The 14,982-nt window shown below is 46.2% G+C and overlaps 1 protein-coding gene across 5 annotated transcripts in view; it reads right to left on the bottom strand.

Annotated features, from left to right (window-relative positions):
- Positions 1-14,982, bottom strand: part of OSMR (oncostatin M receptor) — a 52,866-nt gene that overhangs the window by 16,513 nt on the left and 21,371 nt on the right. For 3 of the 5 annotated variants that reach the window (XM_055325270.1, XM_055325269.1, XM_055325271.1), the window contains 7 exons: positions 12,221-12,392; positions 9,594-9,869; positions 8,313-8,442; positions 7,598-7,749; positions 3,942-4,084; positions 3,264-3,417; positions 108-184 (listed from right to left, as the gene is read on the bottom strand). In XM_055325270.1, coding sequence (XP_055181245.1) covers positions 108-184; positions 3,264-3,417; positions 3,942-4,084; positions 7,598-7,749; positions 8,313-8,442; positions 9,594-9,869; positions 12,221-12,392 — 1,104 coding nt within the window. The remainder of the gene's footprint in view (positions 1-107; positions 185-3,263; positions 3,418-3,941; positions 4,085-7,597; positions 7,750-8,312; positions 8,443-9,593; positions 9,870-12,220; positions 12,393-14,982) is intronic. The other 2 variants (XM_055325273.1, XM_055325274.1) reach the window with 2 other exon arrangements.

Here is a 14,982-nt window from a genome sequence, read left to right as displayed (position 1 = left end):
CTGGACTCACGTTAAGAAGCCCCCCAACTGGAAGACGGCACCATAGCCAGTGAGCCGCTGAAAGACGGCGCCCAGCAAATCTGTCTCTTGGAATCCGTGCATCTTACCTTCCAGAATAAAGTCACAACACAATATCCCTGCACTGACTTCACATTTCTCCAGACGTCAGGAGCCTCCGAGGGAGCTGAAATTGACCAAAGATGAGGGGTCACGACATGTGTAGGACAGTATAGTTCGGTCAAATGAAGTGATGACGACCTGTCCTGCCTGAGGCTTGCTTCTCACTTTTTTCACCCTCTGTGACTTCTTCCCACTTGTCCACGGCCACATCGTTCACGCCTCACTAAGTGCACATAGTAGGTGCTCTACCGAAGGTCTCCTGCCTCAAACCGAAAGTTCTTATGAACACGGAGCCTGAGCTTCCAGAAGCCACCAGAAAATTTTGGAATCATTCATCAGTTAGACAAACTTTAGGAGGTTAGTTAGGTGAACTTCTCATTGGTTGAATTTCTAGGAGCAGCAGACCGTTGCTACTTCCTTGCTTCATTTGCAAAGGTTACAACAGAGGTGCACTAAGTGGCAGCCCTAGGGGCCGGGGATGCTCTTACATGTGACCCTGATTTCACATTGGCTGGTCCTCTCGCCAGTCGTCTAGCCTGGGCACCCCTCTCTGATCCCCCTCCACTGGGAAGGCCACATCCCCCTCCTCCCCACACCCCTTTCTCCCCCAGCTGCCAGTCTGCCCGGGGCAGCTGCCTGCCTATTGGACACCCAGGACATCCACTCACTGCCTTCACTACTGTGTTCTAGAAAAGCCTGTCTTTACCGCCAATAAACCATGAGGACAAGTGATTTGTGATTTGATTCAAAACTTCTCTGTGCAAGAAGAACTATTTTGGAACATAACACAAAGATTAAGCTTTTTAAAAAATATATAAATTCTTTTATAAAAAATTAAAAAAATAGTTTACTATCCCCAATAATTGCAATTCACGGAAGTCCCTTTTTAGTTGCTGACCCTTGCTCCTCAACTTAAAGATGACCATACATTTTATAATATATATTGAAGCAGATTTCAACTTCCTAAATAATCCATGGGAGAAGCCAATATTCGTTCAAAAACTTACTGAAATACTCAGAAAGGACACGAGACTCTCAGCTCAATGCAAAATCTTCAGCTGCTTTGTAAGTCAGTCCTTGTGAGGACAGCCCTGCAGCACCGCTGCAGCGCTCTGTATTTGGGCCCATATAGTTTCTACTGTATTTCTGCGGTGCCATTTCCATCTGCTCACTACGATTACACCGAGGTACGGTTATAATACACAGAAACGTCGACTTTCCAGCATCAAGCAAAATGTCGTCAGAGGTCAAAAAAAAATGTATATGTAGATATAGATGTATATAAAGATATATAGACATGTATGTACATCTATCTCTACCTAGCTATATATATTTACAGATTCACCACCAGTAGCTTCATCTCATTCTCCTGTTATCATCAAAAGCAAAATTTGATATTTTCAGAATTTTTTGAGCTAAAAGAAATACAGGTCCCTAAAAACCCTGTCCTTCGGCCATTTTCCTTTTGCACTTAATTTTAGTTATAATGTTAAAATGAATTAGCAAAAAAACCCAAAAACCCAAAGCAGAGCGGGATCATTAAAGCAAAGATTCTTTAATAAAACACGAGTGAGGAGCGTACCACGTTACTGTCAGGAGCAGGCCATTCCATAGCAGGGATTCCTGAGGAGCCTATGCCTCTAGAAGGATCTATGGGAGGCCCCGGGGAGTGCAGGAGTGAGGCTGGGCAGGAGCCCCAGATGAGGAGAGGAAGGCTGCTGAGCACAACCAGTGACCAACAGACGTTTAGTCTGGGACGAGTTGTCCTCGTCACCCCCTCAGCTCCAGTCACTGCTTTAAAGGGATCCTCGGGACGACTGGGTGGCTCAGCGGTTTAGCGCCTGCCTTCAGCCCAGGGCGTGATCCTGGAGACCTGGGATTGAGTCCCACATCGGGCCCCCTGCAAGGAGCCTGCTTCTCCCTCTCCTATGTCTCTGCCTCTGTCTCTCTCTGTCTCTCATGAATAAATAAATAAATAAAGTAAGTAAGTAAGTAAGTAATAAAGTAATAAATTAAAACAGAATAAAGTGGTCCTCATGGGGTGGGGGGGACAGAGAGAGCCCTGCCGGCCTACACTCACCAAGAGAAGATGGAATGAGATGAATACATAAACTCCTTCCTTTGGGGTAAGAGAGCGAGGACCTGAACCGACAAGATCTCAAGTTTGTAATAATATCCTCAAGGACAGAACCCACAGGGTCCAGCTCTGGTTAAGGGCAGAACTCTGGAGTCGATGGCCTGGGTGGGGGGCACAGTCAACAGCTCCGTCACTTGCTGGCTGTGCCAGGGAAGGCACTGATGCTCCCTGTGCCTCCACGTCCTCTGATCCAAAGCCAGGCCCTGACCTCGGTGCCTCCAGCCTCCTGCCATCAGGAGGAACAGACAAAAACACGGCAAGCACCGTGAGCCATGGGTGGCGCTCAGCCAGTGGTTGCTGCCGTTCATCGCCACTGGCAACTAGGCGAGTCTCCCCCATCTACGGCCGCAACCTGCCTCCTCCATAAACTGGGCAACAACGATAATTTGTTGTTCTGAATTGGAAGATGAAAGCAGGCCGGGCCCATCTGACCTCCAGAGGCCTGCTGGAGCTGGAAGCTGCAGTTATTGCCAGAAAGACTCGGGGTTTGATCAGTGGTGAGGGAAGTCCCACCGCAAGAATGGTCAAGAGGACTCATGGTTCGCTGATGCTGAATGAATGACATATCAATGAAAATTAAGTTTCCAAATGTCATTACACGTCCACACATAGCCTGAAGTTGTTCGTATGAGATCAACACTTTCCTTGGCAACGGACACTACTGTTTGTCCCTCGTCCTTAATTTTCAAAGTCTATGCTAATTCACAGAGCCCCAGGTCCAATGGGAAGCCAGCAATACCAGTAGCTTATAAACCATCTTGGCAAAACGAAAGAAGAGAAAGTGTATGAAAGAAAGAACGCTGACTGACGTATGTCTGAGGTGGATGTCTTCCCATCCACAAGCCACTAAGCATTTAATTCAGCGCTTTTCAAAAAGATGGCATTCAGCCTCTGTTGTAGTATTTTTCCCTTGGTTTTGGTATAATCCAAAGATCTCATGGAGACCAACCCACCTCCCGTGGGTCAGTTTAGATCCTTGAGTTAAATACTGGGGAGCTGAACATACCAGCTTCAACTGTGGTGAAGTTCTGACGAGTCCACTCACTCCATTTCCAGAAGTGGTTGGCATTAGCACAGCGGACCTGGGCCGAGTACTCTGTGTCTGGCTCCAGACCACTTAAGACGAGCTCCCCATTCACCTTGACGGAAACATTGTGCTTCTTCAAAGGAAGGGAGGGAGGAAGGAAAGGAAGAAAGGAAATGAGAAGAAAAGAAAAAACGAAACAAGAAGAAAGAAGCAGAAGAAAGAACAGAGAAGACAGGAGTACTGGTGAGCGTGCTTCAGTGCAAAGTCAAATCACAGAATGGCCCATTCTGATTTGGGGTAAGACTACTTCTCTGATAAAAGAAAATCTCTAAGACACTCTGCCCAACTCTAAACTTTGTGATTTAAATTTCATGAACCTTTTGAAACAGATAACCCTTACCATTTGAACCCACACAGAAATAAGATTTTTTAATCTGATTTATTAGTTCCAGAGGTAGAATTTAAGGATTCATCAGTTGCATATAACACCTAGTGTTCATTACATCACATACCCTCCTTAATGTCCATCACCCAGTTATCCCTTACCCCCGCCTACCTCCCCCAGAAATAAGGTTTTAAAGAGGTTTTATTCATTAGTCTCTCTGTTCAGGACATAAAGAGATTTTTTGAAAATAGAAAATTAAGCAGCATTCTTACTTGTATCACTTTTCCTTCACCATAGAGTTCAACTTGGCACAACAGTGTGTAATAATTCCCAGTGGAGTGTACCTTCCAGGTCATGGTGGCATTTGTGACACTTACATCTTTAAACAATACATTAAAGGGAGCCATTGGGTGCACTGCCAAAAAGAAAACACACACACACACACAAGTAAAAAAAAATTCAACACAAATCCAAAAAGACTTTGGTAAACAGGCAGTTCATTTCTTCATTTATTTATTCAGTAGTATTTTTTTGTTTACTTTTGAAAAAATGTTATATGAAACCAGACTTCTAGCCAAGATAGAGTCTGCCAACTACAGTCTTTCTCTCTTACTGGTTATATTAGAAATTCTGAACAAAACATAAAAAGAAACTACTGAGGACTCTTAAACAAAAAGCAAGCAGACTGTGAAGGAGAATCAAAATTTGAAGTGGCTCATGGGAGAGTATAACAGAACCCAGAGTCTAAACAAAGTAACATCAACAATGTCAAAGGTACAACCCCAAATTATTCTACATAAAAAACCCCCAAACATATCACCAATTTCCAAGGGAAAATACAATCAACAGATGGCAACCTCAAGATGACCCATGTAGCTACAATTATTAAAGACTTAAAAGACAGATCCATGTCATAAAAGTAACCACATTTGAAATGAATAGAAGAAAAACACTTCTCAGCAGAAAAATAGAAACTATGCTTTAAAAAATCAAATGGAAATTTTGGAAGCAAAAAGTATAATATCTGAAGTGAAAAACTGACTGGATGAGTTCAGGTCTTCTAAAGACAAAATAAGCACTCCCAATCTGTATATCCCACTGAATCCAGTCAATAGAGTGCATAGAATATTCTTAAATATTCTGCTTCAGAACTCTGAAAGGTTAATAGCAGCAGGCAGATTGGAGAAGACCCAAATTTGAAGTATTGCTGCCCTCAGTGGAGGGCAAAGGAAGACACGTTGTAAAGCTTCTCCATTTTACTTGAAGTGGAGAATATTAACCTTAAGAAAACTATGAAAGATTAGTAACATATTTTAGTTTCCAGGGTGGGGTGGGGGAACAGGGATACAAAGAGATGTAGGCAAAAGTCATAGATAAATTGAAGTGGGATACTAAAAAAAATATTCAAATAATCCAAAAGGGGGCAGGATGGGAAAGATCAGAGGAACAAAACACAGAGGGAACAACTAGAAAATAAATAATAAAATGGTAGGCTTAAGTCCCACCATGTAAATAATTATGCCAAATATAAATGTTCTAAACATGCCAACAAAAAGAGAAATTGTCAGGTGGTAGAGAAAATAAAACCAGTCATGGACCTTGCCTTCAAAGCGTAACAGGGGAGGAAACATGAATTGATAACCACAAAAATAAATGCAACGTTGAAAGTGAGATGACAAGAGTGAAAGTGTAAAAGGCCTTTGGACCTAAAAGATGGAGTTCTAGAAGCCCCTATCCTGAGCCTTCATCTTTATCTCATATCCAATTGGCTGATGACTCAAAATTTTAATTCTCCTCCTATGCCCTCCAAACTCTATACCCAACGGTCTCCTCAGAATCTCCCCTGAGATATCTAAAAGACATCTTGAACTTGACACTACTGAAACAGAACTCTGTGCTTCAGGGCTGCTCCTCCCCTAAATCCTCCCCATTTCAGGAAATCGTTCCAGTATTAGCTCAACTGTTTAAGTCAAAACCCTGGGAATCATCCTAAAATCCTCTTTCCCTTGTAACACACATGCCTTCTCTAAATAAGTGCTACCAACTATATTCCAAAGTGAATTCAGAATATGACCACTTCCCACCAACTTTTTCACTCCATCTGGTGCAACATCTTGGCCTGATGACTGCAACAGCCTCCCAACCATCTCCCTGTCTCCACCTTCGGCCCTGACACTCCAGCCTGAGTGATCTTTTCCCACTGTGTATGTCATATCATTTATCTGTCCTGATGAACGCCTTCTAACACACCCTGGAAAGACTACCCTGTTCGTGCCACAGTTACTGCGTGACCGGGACACTCCAATCACCTTTCTCTCATAGTATGGGCATAAGAACATTCTGTCTCAGGGATCCCTGGGTGGCTCAGTGGTTTGGCGCCTGCCTTTGGCCCAGGGTGTGACCCTGGAGTCCTGGGATCGAGTCCCACGTCAGGCTCCTGGCATGCTTCTCCCTCCTCCTGTGTCTCTGCCTCTCTCTTTCTCTCTCTATGTCTATCATAAATAAATAAATAAATCTTGTTTTTTTTAAAAAAAGAACATTCTGTCTCTCAAACAACCCAGAGCTTGTTCCCATCCCATGACCTTTTCAAATCCTATTCTTTTTACTTCAAATGCTCTGCCCCTCGATTTTTTCTGCTCCTGTCTCAATCTTGGACTGCCTCATCTTAACTGAAGCAGCATCCCAGGCATTCTCTACCACGTTACCTGAGTTTACAATCTCCACAGTGCATCTCAATACTTGAAATACTGTCTATTTACTGTATGTGCCCAATCCCCAACCTCAGCACCCCTCCCCCCTTGACATACTGTAGCCTACAAGCTCACCAGGGGCAGTTACCCAGCTTCATCCACTGCCCAGCTACACTGGAGCTACTCTGTAATTATCTGGCTGACTGAGTGGTGATTAAGCTGAAATCTAAAAGATGTGTACGAATTAAGAGAGCAAAAGGTGAAAGAAGAGCATTCTAGAAGAAGTGAACATGGGTAAGCATTCTGCATTTCATAAAAGAGAAAACGTGGTCAAAGCGTAAGAAGAGATATTCAACTTTGTAGATCAAAACCATCATAGAATACCACGGTATTCCCGGTGAACTGACAAGATGAAAAGGGCAACCATACCAACGTGGACACACTGTGTGAATTCAAAGGGCAGGACTACAACTGGTACAGCCACTTTGGAAAACCATTCGGCATTGTGTCCAAAGTTGCACTTTCACATTCTCTATGTCCTCACCAATTCCACTCTTAGGTACACACTCAAGAAAACAAATGCCGGCGAGTCCTACGTAGATAATGCTCACATCAGCACCACACCCAAGAGCAAAACCCTTCATGTAACCTGACAAACCATCAAAGGGGATGCCTGAACAAAACACCATACATTTACACAATGAAATACTTTACGGCAGTAGAACTCAACGGACTATAACACTCAATGATATGGGTCACTGTCCGTAATTTAATATCACAGAAACAGTAGTTACTCCATTATTACATATGGCTTGAGGTCTTTTACATACATCAAAACCAATCAAAATAAAAAATACAGCATTTAAGGATGACACCAGAAATGAGAATACACACACACACACACACACACACACACATCCACCATTTAAATCTGTAAGTATCTTGGGGGATGGAGCGGGGTGGGGGTGCTGTGGGATGGGAGATGACGTGAGTTACTGTTCTAGTCTCAAGGTGAGTACTGAGCATGCACGTGCTTATGACATTATCAAAACAAATAACAGGGGACCACGGGCCACGCATGCATCCGTGAAGAGAAGTGTGGCATCAACGAGAGTTATAAATTAAAACTTTCACTTAGGATATGAATTAGGCAAAAATCAACAGCACATTCCCTGGATCACACAGTGTGTCACACAGCGGATGAGCGGAACCACAGTGGGCTACGACACCAGTCTCACCTCGATGAGCCAGGTTAAAAAGAATGTGAACACTTCTCTTCCTTAAGTAGTTTTCGGCCGTGAGGGTGAAGTTATACATTTCTTGGGACTCTGGAGCTACTTGCCAATTACACCAGCTTTTGTGTTTACAAAGTGTCTTTTTCCCAGAAAATCTTAAAAACAAACAAACAAAAACACAAAACACAACAAGTTCAGGGTTTACACTTTTGTCAACACAGGTACGTATCCCTATGCTCGGGGCACAGTCAGTCGCTCCTCACATTATGTTCCACACGATGGCATCGGTGCCCTGTCATCAACAAATACCACAACTGAAACTGTCGTTTCAACAAATTCGATTCTGGGGTTAATTGTGTAACCATGAATCACTGACTGCCCCCCAACCCCGCCACCATCCAACATGGGTGGTGAGAATACTCCTTAATTTATTTTAAAAACTCTTAAAGAGTTAGAAATTAGGTAGACCCAGATCATCAGATGGAACTATTTTCACATCAAGATTCACCATTAATGGTCTTATCATTTTTAAGCTGCGTTTTCCTTTCATGAAAGTCAGGTGGAAAGTCTCCTACAGTTGCGACCGCTTCAAGATTTCCTCCTGACCCTGGCAGGGCCTGTTCACATTTTCCACGGCAGCACCTCAGGGTGGCTCTTGTTGTCAGAGGCGCCTTGAACAAGGAGGCATCTGTCAAGAACTCACTCAGAACTGACTTACGATTCGAATAAAGTGTAGCTTTGGGGAAGCTGCTTGAGCAAGCCAGTGTCTCTCCCGGGATCCCAAGTACAGCTCAAGGTCTGCAAGTCCCGGGTTTCACAAGAAAAATCCTTGGGCTCCTCAAGTATTTCTGTCCAAACAAAGAGAAAAACAGATGAAAAGACCTAGTTAAACCCCTTTATCGAAAGACAAGGGGAACAGGAAAGTTCTGTTAGGGTCTGAGGCCTCAGGGTCCCCCTGACTGATAGAAGGAGAACACCAGCCCCCCCAGAACATCACATTTCGGGCCCCTCATCTCGGCCCCTTCTCTTTCCTTCCCTTGTTCCTTTCCGAGGCTTCACCCGGGATGGGTGATGGGAGCCGGCAGGGTCTGCACTGTGTCCACGTGAGGGGTGCTGCCCCCCCAGGGCCTGCTGGTAGGCGCTCCAGTATCGCCGCGGGACAGACAGACGGACAGACCGACAGACCGACCGAACGAAAGAAGGAATGAATGCAATCAGTGTTGCCCGCTGTTTCACCGTGGAAGCTGGGGCCTCGGGGCTATTATGCTTGGGACGCCAGGAAGCCCCCATCCGGGGGACTGCTACACTCAGCAGCAGGGCACTGAGCACCCATGGACCAAGGCAGCCCCCCCGGAGCCCCTGTGACAGGCGGGGGCCTCGGCCAGAGGCGCCAGGGGCCCAGAGCAGCAGGACGGAACCGTCCCAGCCGTTGCCCTCCCTGCAGCACAGGGGCAGGAGGTATCCCCAAACCCAGGAGGCCACTGGGCACCGGCACCCAGACCTCTGGAGAAAGGGACACGCTCCCTCCCCGCCCCCACCGCCAGCCACGGGGCCCCTGCTGTCTCCCACGCCCGCTTCGGGACGGGCGGCCTCCACCTGCTCATTCCCCCTGTGCATGGCCACGAGGGAATGAGAAGAAGATCCAAACCCAGGCCCCCCAGGCACACCACCGGCTGCCTCCCTGGCCTCAGCTGGCCGGCCATCCGTGTCCCCGCAGTGCCACCCTGCGGTCGCTCCACACGGCCAAGACGAGGCACGGCCTTGCCCTGAACTTTCTCCCTTTTAGTAATTTTGGTTTCTAGGAATCAAAATGTCAAGAAGGACAAGAAAACAACAGGAAATCCTTCAGGGTGTCTTTTCCAGAGTCTCTCCTAGAAGACTCTGGGGACCAAAGAGCATCCAGACCACGAGCAGAAATGCTGACTTGTCTTCTGATAAAGGAAATTCCATCTATTCCATAGAAGCGGGAAGAGAAGAGCACAGGGACGTGCATACTCACTTGACACAAAGAGAACGATGCCCTTTATGTCATCTCCTCGGTCCACCTTACAATAGATATTTGTCCCCGTTTCCCTAATGAAGGCAACATCGTGCAAGTTGAACATGGAGACATTTGGATCGAGCTGCTGCCCCTGCATCCGGACGCCTTCCAAATAACAGGATATGTTATTTTGCTGGCTCCTGGAAACGTAACAAATGGTGACATTGGAGCCTTCTTCCACCAGCTTATCTTTAGGGAAAACGAGCAATGGCTCGTGTCCAAGAGAATTCTGTACTACAAGATAAAATAAAAAAAAAAACACAGCGCAGTTAGGACATCGCTCAAATTTCAAACCAGCGCCTCTGGTCTCACTCTCAACAGACAGCTTTAGATTCCCCGACCTGCTGGAGAGCAGAGGAGCCTCAATTTCTGGATGAACCTATAAACTTTGCTGCCTGTACAAGGGCTCCTACTGTTGGGCGAAATGCTGCCGCTGTTCCTACTACGAAGACCACGTCCTGTCGCCCCAGGAGTCTGTGGCACTGCTAGCCCTGCTTACGACACCCACAGCTGCTCGCCATGGGCCGCGGCCACAGGGAGGCTCTGCATTCCGTGGGATGTACGTTGTCCCGTGGGCCGTACATTGTCTCCTACCACTGCCATCGCCCGTACAGGTAGGCCTGGGCCCACGTTCACTCACCCAGCAAGCGGCAAAGCCCCTGCCAGGTCTGTCCATCTCCACAGCCACCTGGCCCCCCCATCCTTTCTTTAAAAAAAAAGATTTTATGTATGTATTTATTTGAGAGAGAGAGAGAGAGAGAGAGAGAGAACATGAGCAGGAGGGGCAGAGGGAGAAAGAGAACCTCAAGCAGATTCCCCACTAAGTGCAGAGCCTGATGCTGGACTGAATCCCACAACCTGAGATCAGGACCTGAGCTAAAATCAAGATTTGGACGCTCAACTGACTGAGCCACCCGGGTGCCCCCGTGTGTCCCTCTTAATCTCTAAATTGTACCACTGACCTCATCTCTGCCCACCTTCTCGGGAATACCAGTCACTCAAATCTCCTTTTCGGGACGCCTGGGTGGCTCAGCGGTTCAGCATCTGCCTTTGGCCCAGTGTGTGATCCCGGGGTCCCGGGATCAAGTACCACGTTGTGCTCCGTGCATGAAGCCTGCTTCTCCCTCTGCCTCTCTCTCTCTCTCTCTCTCTCTCTCTCTCTCTGCCTCTCATGAATAAATAAATACAGTCTTTTTAAAAAATAAAATAAAGGTCCCCAGATGATCCAAATGTGCAACCATGGCTGAGAGCCAGCATTTGGAGGTTAGGAATAATCAGTCAGGCTTTCCATTCATTCTTGAGTTAGTTTGGAAGTTACAGAGTTTGAGAAATCTAGTCCATTCTATCACAGTTGCTTATAATGTAGTTCTCTCTTACTATCTTTTCAGTCTCTGCTTTTTCCTGGGTGCCCCTCTGTCAGCAGTAGGAGGTCATGTCAAGAGGGCAGCCTCTGGAGCCAGGTTGTCTGGGCTGGAATTCTGGCTCTACCGCTCAGTGGCTTGATGACCTTAATGGGTTCCTTAAGCTAACTGTGGCTCAGTTTCCTCCTCTGTGAAGGGGGGATAAGAATAATATACATTTCAAAGGGCTGATTTGAGGGCTAAATTAATATGTAGAGTGCTTAGGACATGGCTAAAATGCAGATTTGTTACCAGTATTAAATAAATACTAGGCTACTTGTGGGTTCATGTGTCTTCAGTTTGGCTTAATAAATTTGCATAAACACTTAATGGAGGAATGGTTCTATGGGCAAGAATTGCAGATTATCTGGCAAGGTATGCAAATGGAGAGATCCAAATGCCAAGGCTTTAGAACCAGCCAAGAGTCTAAATGAAGCATAAGAAATTGTGGCAAAATCCACTCTAAGTTTTAATTAATAACAAAATTAAATCATCAAAATTAAGAGACACTTAAAACATACTTATCCCTAATCTCATTACTCAAATGAAGGCCTGATTTCCCTATTCCATATTTCACCCCTTCTCTCTACATCAGGGATTGGTAGGCTATGGCCCATGGACCAATTCCAGATTGCCATCTGTTTTTTAAATAAAGTTTTATTAGAACACAACAATTCTCATTTGTTTACATATTGCTTAGGACTGCTTTCATGGTACATGGCGGAGTTGAACAGCCTTGACGGAGACCAATAGGGTCTGTGAAACCTAAAATATTTCCTATCTTACCTTTTACACAAAAGCTTCCCAGCCTCTGCTCTAGAGGCATACATGTTTTTGTCTTATTCTAATAAAAACATAGGTACAATTTATGTCCTGCTTTGTTTTCTTAGCATTCTATAATAAACACAGGTCACGTGTTTGGAAAACGAATACAAAACTGCCTGAATTTGCATAATTACCTCTAAGAATAAATTCTGAGGCAAGATCATAGATGTCTATCTCCTGGTGGCAAGCTTCACACGCATACTTCTTAGTTCCGATGGAAGACAAAGAAAAATAATCGCGGTTTCTACTCAGTCTCCTGGAAAGAGACTTCTCCTATTTGACAATTGATCCCTCCAAAATATTAAATATTTAAATATTAAATATTCAGCCTTTTCCCTCTTTTATCACCTTCCTTCTTACCATCCACTTCCTCCCAGGAACTCCAGTTGCTCCAGAACCTCTGCTCAGGGGTTGTGGCATCATCCACCGCACTCCTCATTCTTATAAAATGTTTCGCACATTCCAAAGGGAGCTTGGATTCCCAGCTCCAGTGCAGAACCTGGTTCCCCTTCACAGTGGTGCTATAGTTCCCCTAGAAATAAAGAGAAAACTTGGAAACGTGGATAATGCCATCCTTGACTCGAGTCAAGCCATCTTCGAAAATGCCTTGACTAGAGTTACCCCAAAGCTCTCCCCACCCCAGAGTCCAGTGCAGTGGCCACATATGCACAGGTGCAGTCCATTCCTAATCAGCCGGTTGCCCTGCTCTGATGTCTCAGCAGGACCTGCCCCAGCCTCCTGCATTTGGAGCCCTCAGCTCCCACCCCCTATGGCTCTCCGATACCAGGGGGCTCGTGGGGAGCAAGTGAGAGAAACCTGAAGCTACTTAAGTCTTGGGGGAAGAGATCCGAGTCAGAAGGTTGGCACTGCTCTCATCACACGGAGACTGCTGAGAAAATTTCTGCAAACTAGAGAACTAATTGAGTCATTCTTTAAAAACAAGCAAGACTGAGGAGTATTTTTTTAATATTTAATTTTAGCCACGGTCAGATCAAGTTGGCCAAATCTCAGTAGAGAGGGCAGTCCTTTCTGGTCCCCAGGAGAACGGATGGCTCCCAGAAGCCAGCAGGTGGGTCTCCATGAGGCCCTTGGGCTTTATCTGTTTTCTGTTTGAGTTGGTTTGGTCTCTTATCTTTGCAGATATGGTGGCCAAGGAGCCATATCCTCTTCTGTGAGAATCTTTAGTCTCCAGAGAGGTCAACCACACAGGAATGTCCTACACTGTGCTCCTGGGAAGCTTGCCCAAGTTGAACTGCAACTGGTCTTCCCAAACAGCCTTTTTCTTGTTTTGTTTTGGTTTTTTTTTTTTTTAGATTTATTTATTGATTTGAGAGGGCGAACGAGGGAGCAAGGGAGCACACATGTATGAGCAAGGGAGGGGCAAATGGAGGGAGAGAATCCCAAGCAAGCTCCACACTCAGTGTAGTGCCCGATGCAAGGCTTGATCTCACCACCCGGAGATCACGACTGGAGTCTAAGTCAAGAGTCAGACACTTAACCAACTGAGCCACCCTGGTCTTCCTCCAAACAGCCTTTAAGCTTGATCTTTCTAAAATACTTTCTTTAACTCAATAAGCTGCAATGGTTCCTTTACCGCTTACCCTCTACAGCCATCTACATCCTGCCTCCATCACCTCTCCCTCACAGGCGTCTCCTCTCTGGACACAGTGGTCTACCTTGTACTTTTATACCTCAACACTTGCTCACACGGTGTCCCTGGCTTCATGTCCCCACACTGTCCCTGCACTGGGTCACATCCATCCCCGCCTCTGCACTGTGTAGTCGTCGGCGTTTCCTCTGTGGTTGCGTCCCTGGCTGGAGCATGGCCCCAAGAAAGCGGAGACTGTGCTTCATGCTTCTTCACGGACACTCATGCTCCTCGGTGGGGCCCCCCAGGACACTGGCCTTCTTCCTCCACAGCTGGGTGATGGGGACAACAAACACTTGCACGTCCTGGGGAAAACTGAGTCTGCATCCCCATTCCTGGGGCCAATCTCAAGCCCTTCAGTCAGGAGGACAGGGAAACAAGCATGTCACACACAACATGGAACCAGCAAACTCTGAGGCCTTCCCTCCACCGAAGACTTTTCCCCTTCCCAGGCTGCTGACTGGTGCCCAGGGCAGAGGCCAACACAGCCCTGGGGAGAGGCCACCTCCACCCACCTGGGCGACATCTAACAGTGCGCATCCCTTGCCCTTTATGCAGGACTCCAAGTTATAAGATGGTTCCATTTTGGTTTATTGCATTACTTTCTTCCTGTAAGTTGAGCAGGTAAATTTGGATCAGAATAACCAAGTCATGCTAACCAGATTCACAAGGCGTTGATAGAGAAGCCAGACATGCATTCATTTGTTCATTCATTCATTCATTTATATGTTTCTGCCTTTTTTTTTTTTTAAAGAAGATCTTATTTATTTACTCATGAGAGACACGGAGAGGCAGGGACAGAGGCAGAGGGCGAAGCAGGCTCCCTGTGAGGAGCCCGATGCAGGGCTTGACCCCAGGACCCCAGGATCACGCCCTGAGCCAAAGATAGATGCCCAACCCAGGTGCCCCCAAAATATATTTTTTAAATACAAGTTTTGAGGTCCTGACCTATGCAACTTTTCTTTTTAATATGGGTAGTCTTGAGTACATTTTGATTAAATTTTATTTAAGAGCAAGTACCAAAAAGCAAACAAACAAACCCAGAAACTCTATCAGTAATGGTGACCTTGCTGTCGACAAGTCACAGTCTGGATTTTACGTCCTTTATCTCTTTGGAATTTGGCCACTTTTGTCACCCCCAGGGTCACCAGCCACTCCAGGCCCCTCTCCGCTGAACCCAGCCCACAGCCCCCTTCAGGCCAGTAATGCTTTGCCTTCCCCAACTTCCCCACCTGTTCTCCACTGTGCAGCCAGAGAGGACTTTGCAAACACTTCCAACCAGATCCTGTCATCCCTCTTCTTCTGTGGCTCTCAGGATAAAAGAAGAAAACTGAGCATGACCTCCAGCATCCCGTGTGGTCCAGCCCAGGCCACACCTGCCCCTCTGTGCTCCATGCTGTCAGGCCTGGGAGCTCACAGCCCTTCCCTTCGGGCCTCAGCTCACGGCCGTGGGCTCTTCCCAGAATATTCTTCT

The sequence above is a fragment of the Nyctereutes procyonoides genome, unplaced genomic scaffold (assembly GCF_905146905.1).
Source record: "Nyctereutes procyonoides isolate TBG_1078 unplaced genomic scaffold, NYPRO_anot_genome, whole genome shotgun sequence".
NCBI lineage: Eukaryota > Metazoa > Chordata > Mammalia > Carnivora > Canidae > Nyctereutes > Nyctereutes procyonoides.
This window is presented reverse-complemented; position numbering and strand designations above follow the sequence as displayed.